General features: G+C 43.6%; 1 protein-coding gene across 1 annotated transcript in view; it reads right to left on the bottom strand.

Moving 5' to 3' along the window:
* Positions 1–11,754, bottom strand: part of TSC1 (tuberous sclerosis 1) — a 48,214-nt gene that overhangs the window by 15,970 nt on the left and 20,490 nt on the right. Inside the window, exons 4-9 of the mRNA XM_010856939.1 lie at positions 11,279–11,382; positions 10,027–10,179; positions 7,743–7,887; positions 6,093–6,247; positions 5,641–5,714; positions 1–40 (exon numbers count right to left, since the gene is read on the bottom strand). Of these exons, the coding sequence (XP_010855241.1) occupies positions 1–40; positions 5,641–5,714; positions 6,093–6,247; positions 7,743–7,887; positions 10,027–10,179; positions 11,279–11,382 (671 nt within the window). The remainder of the gene's footprint in view (positions 41–5,640; positions 5,715–6,092; positions 6,248–7,742; positions 7,888–10,026; positions 10,180–11,278; positions 11,383–11,754) is intronic.

Raw genomic sequence — 11,754 nt, 5'->3', positions numbered from 1 at the left:
ACATTCTATGACAACATCATGTGTTTCTAATCTCTTCCACCTGTAGAAGACAATCAAAGTCAAGAAATGCAAGCTATAATCCATTTAATCAAACCATCAAATACTTCAGAGTGCAGACTCAATGCCAGCCACTGAACTATGAACAGCAAAGAATGAGGCAGAACCACCCCAGCCCAAGTACAAACTAGCACTACGATAAAAGGAATTAGCCATTCATTTTACAAACCTATAGTGGAGGTGATTTAGTCGCTAAGTTATGTCCAGCTCTTGTGACCCCGGACTATAACCCACCAGGCTCCTCTGTTCATGAGACTTCTCAGGCAAGAACACTGGAGTGGGCTGCCATTTCCTTCTCTAGAATTGAACCTAGGTCTCCGGCATTGCAGGAGGTCTCCAGTACTGCAGGAGGAGTGAGCCAGCAGGGAAGCCTTACAAACCTATACCCTATTTAAAATGGTTATATCAAGTTATCAGAAACTACTCTGAAACCAAAGTTTCAGCAACAATAGACCAGGCACAGCCTCAAAACAGAATACAGACTATGCAGAGCAGTCAGCAGGGGACTCTCCTTTGGAACAAAAGTAATAACAGAACAGGGGAACCTGGAAACTGCCAGGCAGCTGAGGCTGACTTAAGGTCTCCCATCAAAGCCTCAGGATTCTAACCCATCCCCAGACCAGAAATACAGTTCAGCATGTCTCAAACCTAGAGAAAGCCCATGAGGATATTTAAAGAATTGTCTCAAGAGTCCTGCTGTGTGATCCAGAGTTCCGTGCCTAAGAAATCAGCCTGTGGAAACAGACACATATCAAGATGGACAACAACAGTCAGTACAGCTTGTCACAGAAGAAAAGAGACAACCTAAGGTCCAACCAGAGACAGGGTCTACAGAAAGTTACCCCACCATGCAAAAGCATGCTTTCAGCAGATCATGACTGCCAGGAGTGAGAGAGGACACTGGCCACCAAGAGCATGAAGGAACTTTCTGGGCTCAGCTTCCAGCTAAATTGTAACCCTACCTCCAAATTTCTAGGCATCAAATTTCTGACAACTGAATTTCTAGACATCAACTATTAACGTCCTTACGGTAGGTGAGCGTTTAGGTCACTTCCACAGATCCCTTTCCCTCCTCCCCAGTGCTCTCAAAATAGTAGATCACTGTTTTGTTGTTTCTAAACTGATTCTGAACGATTCTTTATAATGACTAGATCAGTACCACTGACAGCTAAGCTAAAGAGTATTCTATAATATTTCCCTTTCTGTTCAATTTAGTTTCTTCTAGAGTTTAAATTTTTCTGTTTCTTTGCCTCAGTCTTCCATGTATCTAATACTAATCCTTCCTAAACTTGCTCTAACAGCTGGAGGAAAACGCCTAATATAATTTTGACGTAACAAAATGCAAACCATCTACTGAGATTGTTCACCTTCTCCTAAAGAGCTGCCTGCCAGAGCCCTCCCTCTCCTACTGGTTGTTCTTAGCACTGCTATACAAGTTATACCAAGACTCCCCTTGCCGAAGACCCTAAGTCAGGTCCCCCACTTCCTGGACTCTGTCTTCCTTGATTTTACTCTCATTTTGGTGAAGGACACGCTTCAATGGTTCACTAAAGAAGGGTACATGTGAGGTAAATTTGAGTCCCTGCGTATCTAAAACTGTCTCATACTTGATAGGCAAGCGGGCTAGGAATAAAATTCTAAGTTGAAAATCTTTTTCTCTCCATTTTGAAAGTGTTTCAGAAGCTAACCTCATTTTGATTTCTGATCCTTACTGGTTTTTTTTTTCCTGAAATTTCACAGTATTGAGCTGGTAGCATTCTTTTTCATTGACTGTGCTGGGAACTACATAAACCTCTTCAACCTGGAAACTCATGTCTTTCAATTCTATGATTGTATTTTCTTGTATCATTTGTACTTGCATTGGAAATTTTCTTCTATTATTTCTTTCACAATTTCTTCCCCCACCAAAGTTTTCTCCTCCCCATATATTGGATGTTAGACTTTCTGGACTGATTATTTCAAATTTCTTTCATCTAACTCATTTCTATCCTTTGATTCTGCTCTCTAAGATATCCTCAAATATACCCTCCAATTCTTTTATCAAAATGTTTATTTTAGCTATAGTTTTAAATTTTCAGCACTGCTTTCTTTAGTCTCTTGTGTAGCATCCTGAACTTTACATATGCACTAATGTCTCATCTCTACAGCTATTGTACATGTTTTCTTTTGCTCTCTGCATTATCCTTGTTTCTTGCTAGCTCCTCTATCTACTCTTTACATTGGTCTCTTGTCTCTGGTGCTAGAACCTTTCTTCAAGGGCCAGATGACCCGCCTATCCATGGTGAGTGAGGCTCTATAAGTTGAACCAGGAGATTTCCTAATTAACACAACAGACTGGACGTGTGCATGCAACTGCACAATACCCCCAAACCCCACCAACATTTGTTTCCTTTTAAATATAAACCTACAAGAAAGAGAAGAATGAGAAAAGAGAACAGCACCACGTGTTTGAAACCAGAAAGCCAGAGGGCAAGTAGTGACTGAATCCCAGAAAGCAGAATCCTAAGTTGCCAATGTTTCAAAGCTAAAAGTCAACCTGACTTATACTGGAGAATCCTTGAAAAGCAAAAGAACTTGTATACAAGAAGTATTTATGGAACTGGAGATGAGTGACGACAGGTCAATCAGGGCAGCTAAAATCAGGAAGATGGGGTAAACGCTGCCTGAGCCCCGAGATCCCACTTGGCTTTCCGAAATCTGGACTCATATCTGAAGAGGTTCAACACAGTCAAGGGACCGAGGCACTCTAAAGAGAGGAGTTAAGTGAGCATGTACATTCTGAAGGCCAAGACCACTCATCTCTCCCACCAAGCAGTCTCTACTCTCCAGGAGTAGCCCAACTCTTGAAGACTAGAAATCAGAAGACCCTTTTCTAAAAAAGTCTGACCAACTCAAAAGGAAACCAATATTGATATGAGCATCTCCTACAGATGCTCAGAACAACCTACAAGAAAGCACAAAGTCAACAAGCCCCATCCTTGTGAACAGAGGTTTTTAGTCTCCTCATCCAAATACAAGTGGATCACCAGATCTTTGCAGAAAGCCTCAAAATTTTAAAAACAACAACAATAGAGCAGTTTAGAGAAAACAGACTATGTAGGAAAAAGAAAACCTTATTAAAAAGCCAACAAAAAAACTCCCATCAGTCTTATCAAAGACGTGAGACTGCATCCATGAAACAAAAACAGGCTACAATTTTAAACAATTGGAGCATCCAGAGAACTAAAAAGAGCTCTTAGGTACTGAAAACGTGGCAGAAATGAATACAGAAGGATTAACAGCTAAAGACAATTAAATCTTTAGGAAATAGGACAAGAGAGCAGAAAGAAAAAACAGGAGAGCAAAGAAAAGCAGAGACCCACTCCAGGAAGTCTCAATCAGAACATTAAGAGTTCTAGAAGGAAAGACAGAGATAGCAGAGGAAAAGAAATCAAGCACAATATAACTGCAGAAAATTTTGCAGAAAATTTCCTAGCATTTAAAGGTAAGAGCTTCCAGACTGAAAAATGAGAACAGATTCATGTCAAGGGACATCACTAGAAGTTTCAGGGTACTTTGAGAGCAAAGAGAAGACAATAAACGCAGATGATCAGAAATAAGAATGTCTCTGGATTTCAACAGCAGCGTTGGCGGCAAAGGGGCAATGGAATAACGCCTTCCAACCGCTGAATGAGAATGACTCCCAACCCAGAAATCTATACCCACACAGAAAACAGCATCCTTTCTCTAAAATCCCATGAAAACAGGAGTGAACCCAAAAAGGCATGAGATAGAGGAAACGGGAGAATGTGCACAGGTGAGAGGCACAGAGAAGCCGAGGCAGACGGCGGCCACACACGAGGCACAGAAGACGACCGCTGAGACCAGAACGCACGCTGAGACAGGCGTGTGCAGGCCCTCACTAAGGCTTCTGCTGCCACCGAACCATCTTTCCAACTGAGGGACAGAGCGTCTAGGCGGCGTAGGTAACCCTGGCCTAGATAACGTGTTGTGACTTAGCTTGTCTTGATTAATGAATACACTGATGAAGTGCCTACTCTCCCTAGATTAGCTAAGGACATTCATCTCGTCCCACAGAAGGATTCTTCTCTGACCTATACTCGGAAGCTGCCACAAGGGCACACAGAGCAGTCTCCTCCCTCTGCCGTATTTCGGCAGCACATTCAGTACCTGGCTCTCGCTATGGGTCTCACCAGATGCCCTGACTAGGGTAAGCCGTGTGTTCTTCCCTCTTGGTTCTTCCTCTTACCTCCTGGGAACCTTCATCTCATGGTGACAAGACTGCCTTTTCCAAGGCCAGACTTTGCTTGCTTTCAAAATGAAACAACACATGTGGTCAAACCACGCAAGAGAGGACTTCCCTAGTGGCACAGTGGTTAAGAATTCACCTGCCAATGCAGGGGACATGGGTTCAATCCCTGATCTGGGAAGATTCCACATGCCATGGAGCAACTAAGCCTACGAGCCACAACTACTGAGCCCTTATGCTCTAGAGCCCATGCTCTGCAACAAGAGAAGCCACCACAATGAGAAGCCCATGCACCGCAGCAGAGAGTAGCCCCTGCTCGCTGCAACTAGAGACAGCCTGTGCACAGCAACAAAGACTCACTGCAACCAAAAAACAAAATAACTAAAAACAAATACACATATATTTTTTTTAAGTAAGAGAATGATTAAAATGAAAGCAAGAACAGCAGTTGTGTTTCTGAGGTAAGACAGGGACCAGGGACAAAGATGATTACAAATGGAGAGGGTACTGTCCCATGTTTTTAAAGTGGTGTCTGCACAAGCATCCATACATTACTATAAACTTTTCTTACACGTTTTCTAAGCTCCTCTACATGTACCTCACAGCAAGTTGCTCAGATAAAAGGTCTGTGTAGCAGAGGGAGGGCTTGTGGAGATCTGAGATTTGCTGAGGTGATCAAGCAGTGAGTCATCTTTTTCAGGGGGAGATCCTCAAACATCAATATCTGAGGACCACTTCTCCTCCAAAAGGCATCAACTCCCTGCCCGGGGAGGAGCCACAGAGAAGCAAGGGAAGGGCTGAGCCTCCCACAGCTCGGTGTGCAGGGTTTCACTTCACTCCCTCCTTTCTGGTCATGACTCAGCTCCACGTTCCACCATGCTTGGCATTCTCAACTAAGGAGGCTGGCAGGTTCCACTTCTCCAGAGATAAAACTGGGCACTTCCACCAGGTCCCGTGGAAAATGGCAGTCACCTGGCTAAGCAGGATGGAGAAAGCGACCAGGGGAATCCGACCACTCAACGTCCAGACTTCCCACAGTGTTTGTTTCCAAGCACACCCATCACCGCCCACCTCTCACGATCACAGACCACCGGGTTCCCAGCCCGCTGGGGTCCTGCGGGACAGGCACCTGCAATGCAACCTCTTCCTCTGTCAGTGAGGAGTATGTCTTAGACTCATGCACGCAAAATGCTTCACTGTGCAAGTCCTTTAAAATGAAATAAACAGAAAAACCTGTCTTCTCCAATAACATCTCAAAAGGGACACCTCTGAGATCCCGTGTTCAATTTCTCAAGTGAGTCTATGAGATTCTGTCACTAGTTCAGTTTCCATACCTTCGAGGGTCCAGTTCATGGTCCTTGGATCCAGTCACTAATTCCGGGTGAATTCGCACATGCTCCATCATTGGCTAAAAGAGTTGGGTTGACAAGTTATAAAAGGCTTAATTTCTGTTGTATTTCTACACAATAGAACGTATTTGACAATACAAAGGAATGAAGTACTGACACAGGCCACAGCATGGATGAATCTTAAAACGTTACATTAAGTGAAAGAAGCCATGAACAAAAAACCATATTCTATGATTCCATAAGCTTGAAATGTTCAGGACACGCAAGTCCTATAAAGGCGAAAAACAGATTCATAGTTACCAGGGCTGAGGGCAGTGGGCAAGATGGCAAGAAGGCTGAATTTCTTTTCAAAATTTCCCTAACATTTAATACGAAACTTACAAATGCAGCCCATCTCCATAGTACACTAAACGGCAAACAAATGGGTGTTCATTTACCTTGACCACTTCTTCAAAAGTCTCCAGGTTTTCCTTCATACTGTAGTGAGAACGCAGAAAGGAGACAAAGTTGCAAGGGTACATCCCATACAGGCGATGGAAGAGAGCGTAGACGCTGGCGTGGAGGTGGACGAGATAGACTTCTGTCACATGGCCTAAAAAAGAAATCCACCGAGGGGGGTCCTAGCTGGACACGGGACACGTGTGCAAGACAGACACGCACACAGGCTGCCAATGGGACTTTCTGCGTATGTGTGCCCCGCCTTGCCCCGAAGACAGTAAGTAAAGGAGAGCAGTTTTCTAAAACCCAAATCTGAACATACCAGACACCACTGTCTGAGATCCATGGGTGGCTCCCCTGGCCTCTGGATAAACTCCCATCTACTTGGAGTGGCCCACAGAGGCGTGCACTCATCTAATCCCTGCCTCCTCTCTAGGCGCCCCTTCACAGGGCCCCTAGAATTGTAATACTGAAGCACCTTTACAAGAACACCCCCTGCAAGCTGTCATCGTACATCTCCACAGCCTGATTCAGTACACACCTCAAGAAGACCACCAACTCACTCACCTCTGTGCCCTGAGAGCGCTCACCGAGCTTGCTGCCTAACAGGCATTCATATATTTGTGGAATGAATGTTTGAGAACCTTTTAAAAACAGTTCGTAGTCTTAGCTATGCAGATTCGTAACTACAGAGAAGCTACTATCTGAAATTAGCTTAAAGAGCTAAGAGTGGGAGAAACAGAAAATTTAATTCATCTAGCCTTATCCAGACCCTATGGAAAATCCCAATGGTATATATAAAGCTCCCCTAAAAAAAGGACAGGCCACTCCTTTCTCCCCAGGAAGAGCCTACTAGACAAGTCGGCATCATACAGGCCTCGGGCTTGTTACTTAATCCGGTACAAGAAGCCACAGTGTTCCATTTCCCAGGGCTTATACATTTCATTCTTTTGATGTGAACATCTCATGCTGGGAGGACCAAAAGAGCCAAAGTTCACATGTTTACAGCTTCTGAGTCATTCTGATAGAGCTGTACTACCTGTTGATGTAGAAACAAAACCCCCTGTACTAAAAGCTAGAACACTAATCAGAAACAGCCGCGTTCTCTCTCCTCCGTCCACGTGTACAATAGATGAGTTCTCTGAACCAGAAGCTTGTGCTCTGTCACTACAGACCAAGAGGAGAACAAACACGCCCCACAAGCGTAGTCCCGTGCTGCTGCAACACAGATTTAAGCTGTTTTTCAGTTTATTGAAAATCAGGAAGCTGTACCCACCACTCAGTTTCTCTGACAACTAATCCTCTTAAGCCAACAAAATAAGGACAGCATTTCAACAGTCATGCCTTTTTTTTTTTTTTTAAATTTCTTGGCATGTGAAATCTAAGTTTCATGACCAGGGATTGAACCCACACCCCTGGCATTGGAAGCTTGGAGTCTTAGCCATTGGACCACCAGGGAAGTCCCTGTTTTGCTTCTTATTTGTGCCCCTGGTGGAAAATACCTGAGGTGTTCCCTCACCTGTCTGGTGACAACCAACCATTTCAGCAACAGGATTCTAACATGTTCTTCTCTTCCAGCACATGACCGTTCATCACTCACAAAAGCACTCACCTGGTGCAGCATGACGGGTATAGGAGGAGATCTTTACCTGGTTTCTTCAGGCACCATGACGAAAGACGGCCAAAGATATCAAAGAAATCATGAAGGTGCTGTTTCCCCGACTGCGGAATCATTGGGAGCATGGTTATCAACACTAAGACTCCTGTTGTGAGGACAATGACGTCGGTGTCCATCTGTAGGAGGGAAGGAGGGAAGGTCAAGCGAGAAGAGACACCTCTCAGGTGTGCAGCATTAGATCTGCACACTTAAGAGGTTCTCAAGTTAGAACGCCGGCATAGACTTGTCCTACCTCTTAGGATGCTGGGGCACAACACTGAACCACAAGCCGCTGAGGACCAGCTCGACCAGGCTGAGTCTGCAGGGACTACACTCAGGCACCAAACTCATGCAGGGCAGCGCTTAAACGTGGCTTAGAAAACCCCAAACCCAGATACTTCGGATGTGCTAATAAATAGCCCTTGGCGGGAAGCATGAGTTGCTTTTGAACAGAACAAAGAAATGTTGCTATTCTTGTTCATTCAGCCCAATTATGAAGTACTTACTCTTTAAAAGTCAGTTAAAAAGACCTAATACGTGAACAAGTCATTCTCTATTTCTAAAGGATCATAACAGAAGTATACCTTAATAAGAAATGAGTATAGCACTAACAAATCTTCTTAGTGGCTCACCTCACAGCAGTATTTAGAGACCAGAAAATAAAAAAGATACGGGGACCTCTGACCACATCTACAATTTAAACATCAAGTCATACAAATTTAGACTAACTGAACTTAATAACCAATGAATAATAAATTAACTCAGACTAGCTATAGCAGCTCACCTGACCCATAATTAAATTATGAATGTCTGCCAAGTGACTGGAATTCAGACTGAAGAAACAAGACATTAAACAAAAGACCACCATGCAGGTTAGAACATTCATTATTCCTCATGAAAAAGGAACCTATGAGTCTGGAAATAAAGTTTGGTTTTTTGTTTTTTTTAATAAATATGACTTTATTTATTTGGTAGTGCCAGGTCTCAATTGCAGCATGGGAGGTCTTTGGCTGCAGCATGCAGGGTTTTCAGCTGTGGCATGAGAACTCTTGGCTGTGGCAGGTGGGATCTAGTCCCCCAACCAGGGTCAGGACCTGGGCCCCCCGCACTGGGAGCATGGAGTCCGAGCCACTGGACCACCAGGGAAAGTACCTGGAAATACAGTTTTAAATAGATTTAGTTTTTACATCGAGCACCAAGCCATCTGTTATGGCAGATATCTAGTAGGAAATCACAAAATACTGATAGGAGAATCAAGAATCTGTAATGAGTTCTGACTAAAAAAAACAAAAACAAAAACACTAACAAAACATCCTGACTGAAAGTCTGGGTTAACACTTTGTAAGTAATTTTCAAGGCTTATTCTTTTGGAAAAGGTTAAGTATTCTTCAATCTGAACTAAACAGTGTGCCTCAAAATCAGATTATATTCTCATCAACCCATTCATTTAAAAAAATTAAGCTGTTAAATGCACATCGTTATGATGCCCTGCCACCATGACTCCCTGAGACCCACCTCTAGGAAGGATAAACGCTGCCCTTTGCTGGCAGAGATAGAAATCAACCTGCACGGTGCTGTGTCAGACACCTTCAAAGGCGTGGCCACCCTGGAACCAACAGTACTGGACGTCCTCACGTCTGGGAGGTGCAGGCAGCTCACATTACCCACATTTCCCTATTTTACAGGTAGGAAACAAGTCCAGGAACTAAAACAGATTAAACAAATGCCCTAAGTATTTCAGTAAGCTATGGTCAAAACTAAAACCATAAGGCCCTACTTAGGTTCTGACTCTGTAGAATAGTGCACTAAGCTGAGTGCAAAAAAAGCAGGATGCAGTCTGGTAAGGGCTTCTACCAAAAAACCCTCAGTTACAGCTGTGACCAGAACCTGCTCCTAAATAGTTAAAGTCTTAGCCATTTTGCTATTAGCCAAAAGAGAATGCAGAAATAGGAATTCCCCCAAGACAAACCAGTACATTTCTAACTAGAAAAGGCTAGACAATCATGAAATCAAAGAGGGCTGGGAGAGCATATTGTTGAACCAATCTGACCGAAAAGTGACCGTATTTGCTTGGACCACACATGCACTAGACACAGTGATGCACTGAGACCTGACTAAGTGCCAAGTCTGAACTGTGTTACATTACAAGAAGAACCAAACGCCTAGGAGTTTTTAAACTCTCAAAGTTAAAATCTAGCTGGCTTGTTTTAAAGTACTCAGAATTTCAGAAATTATATGATGAAGCTATTCCATGCAAATCCTTACAAACATCGTACCTTGAGACATTTTAGTAGAGAAGGCAAAAGAGGTGCTTGAGAGAGCTTATGCTTCCATGACGGCTGCAGCCTCACGACGTGGCCCAGTAGCAAGAGGGCGGATAACCGAGAGGCGGCCTTGCCCACGTATTCATTCATTTTGTCCAAGAGGTGCTGAACATGCACAAGAACAAGAGAAATTATCTCAGTAAAGCTAGGGAAAGTCAAGGGACCCCAGGGAGACACTCATGTGAATGCGTGAAGTGCACATGAGGATAGGCAGCAGTGACCAATGCCAGTCTCTTGAGCGGTCACTTGGATGTAAAAAAAGGTCATGCAGGTAAAGAGATCAAACTCAAGGTTTTTTTAAAGCCATGCAAACAAACACACTGTTGTGTTGCATTAGTCCTAAGAGAGGGCAGCCAGTCTGCAACTCCTGAAAGAGAGTCCCCACAATACAGGTCTGTAAGCGGGAAGGAGACTCCTCTGTATCTTTCTGAAATACAAACAGGCCACTTCTTAGAATAACCACTGTTCTAATAAGCCTCTAATAAGTGGAGGCTGCTGAAGCTTCAGGGGATCCTGCTGGAAGCAGCTGCTTATTGCTACCAGGGCCTCACCTCCGTCGTTTGGCCCCACATATAACTCCGGTAGCAGTAGAAGTTAAAATTCAGCCCAGAGTGAAAAAAAACAAAACAAACAAAAAAACAACCCAAGATGTACTGTAAAAGGCAGACAATGGCAAGGCCTTCAAATCCCAGTTAAGTAAATCGCCAGTACATACAAACTCAAGACAAATCAAAATGTGCAACTGCAAGGCTTTGTTAGCTATTTACCATCAACAAAAATAAAAGCAAAAACAAAACATAAAGGAGCCTTCCAAGTGCCTGGTGCCTGGAAAGAGCACTAGGCAATTAGCCCCATGAGGTACCCACATTTACAGCTTTTGCCATATGGATTAAAAGTCTAAAAGTGTTTAAAGATGGGTACCTTATGGATCATCATCACTATACAATTACAGCTTAGGATGACAGGATTTCTTCTGAGAGCAAGATCTTTGAAGGCCTCTGAAATATGTTGTATTTTGAAACCTTTTCAGGAAACAAAAGTCCTGACGACTATTTGTATGTGTAGCTACAATCTGGGAGCAGTGTCATCACTGGCACACGGAAGCGGAAGCAGTAAGCTATAAACACACCAGGCACTGGGGCTACAGAGATGCAGTCACGGCCCTCGGAGAAAGTGTATCACATCTCTACCACTCAGCAGGTACCTTATCATGGGGCTCTTGCAAGGTAGTCAGGATGTGCAATACAGGCTGAGAGTTGGTTTCCAGATAATAATCCACCAGGGTGTTCACAAGCATAGGACCACGGTCTAAAGAAAGAAAAGGACTGTTTATAATAGTTACTTCCTCTAACATTCTAAACTTACCTCAAATGTTAATTGTCGTCAGTAACAAAATCCACAGAATGTTTCTTTGTACACTACCCAAAGTTACATGAAGGATTGTATTTCTGTTTTCTAAAATGAATTTAGGTTTAACAACAGGATAATATCAAGTTTATATGCTTAAGTAGCCATAGTTCAGTTCAGTTGCTCAGTCATGTCTGACTCATTGCGACCCCATGGACTGCAGCGTGCCAGGCTTCCCTGTCCATCACCAACACCCTGAGCTTGCTCAAACTCATGTCCATTGAGTTGGTGATGCCATCCAACCATCTCATCCTCTGTCGTCCCCTTCTCCTC

The sequence above is a fragment of the Bison bison genome, unplaced genomic scaffold, assembly GCF_000754665.1.
Source record: "Bison bison bison isolate TAMUID 2011002044 unplaced genomic scaffold, Bison_UMD1.0 scf7180017864375, whole genome shotgun sequence".
In the NCBI taxonomy this organism is placed as follows: Eukaryota; Metazoa; Chordata; class Mammalia; order Artiodactyla; family Bovidae; genus Bison; species Bison bison.
Note: the sequence above shows the minus strand (reverse complement) of the source record. Positions and strands in the feature narration are given on the sequence as shown.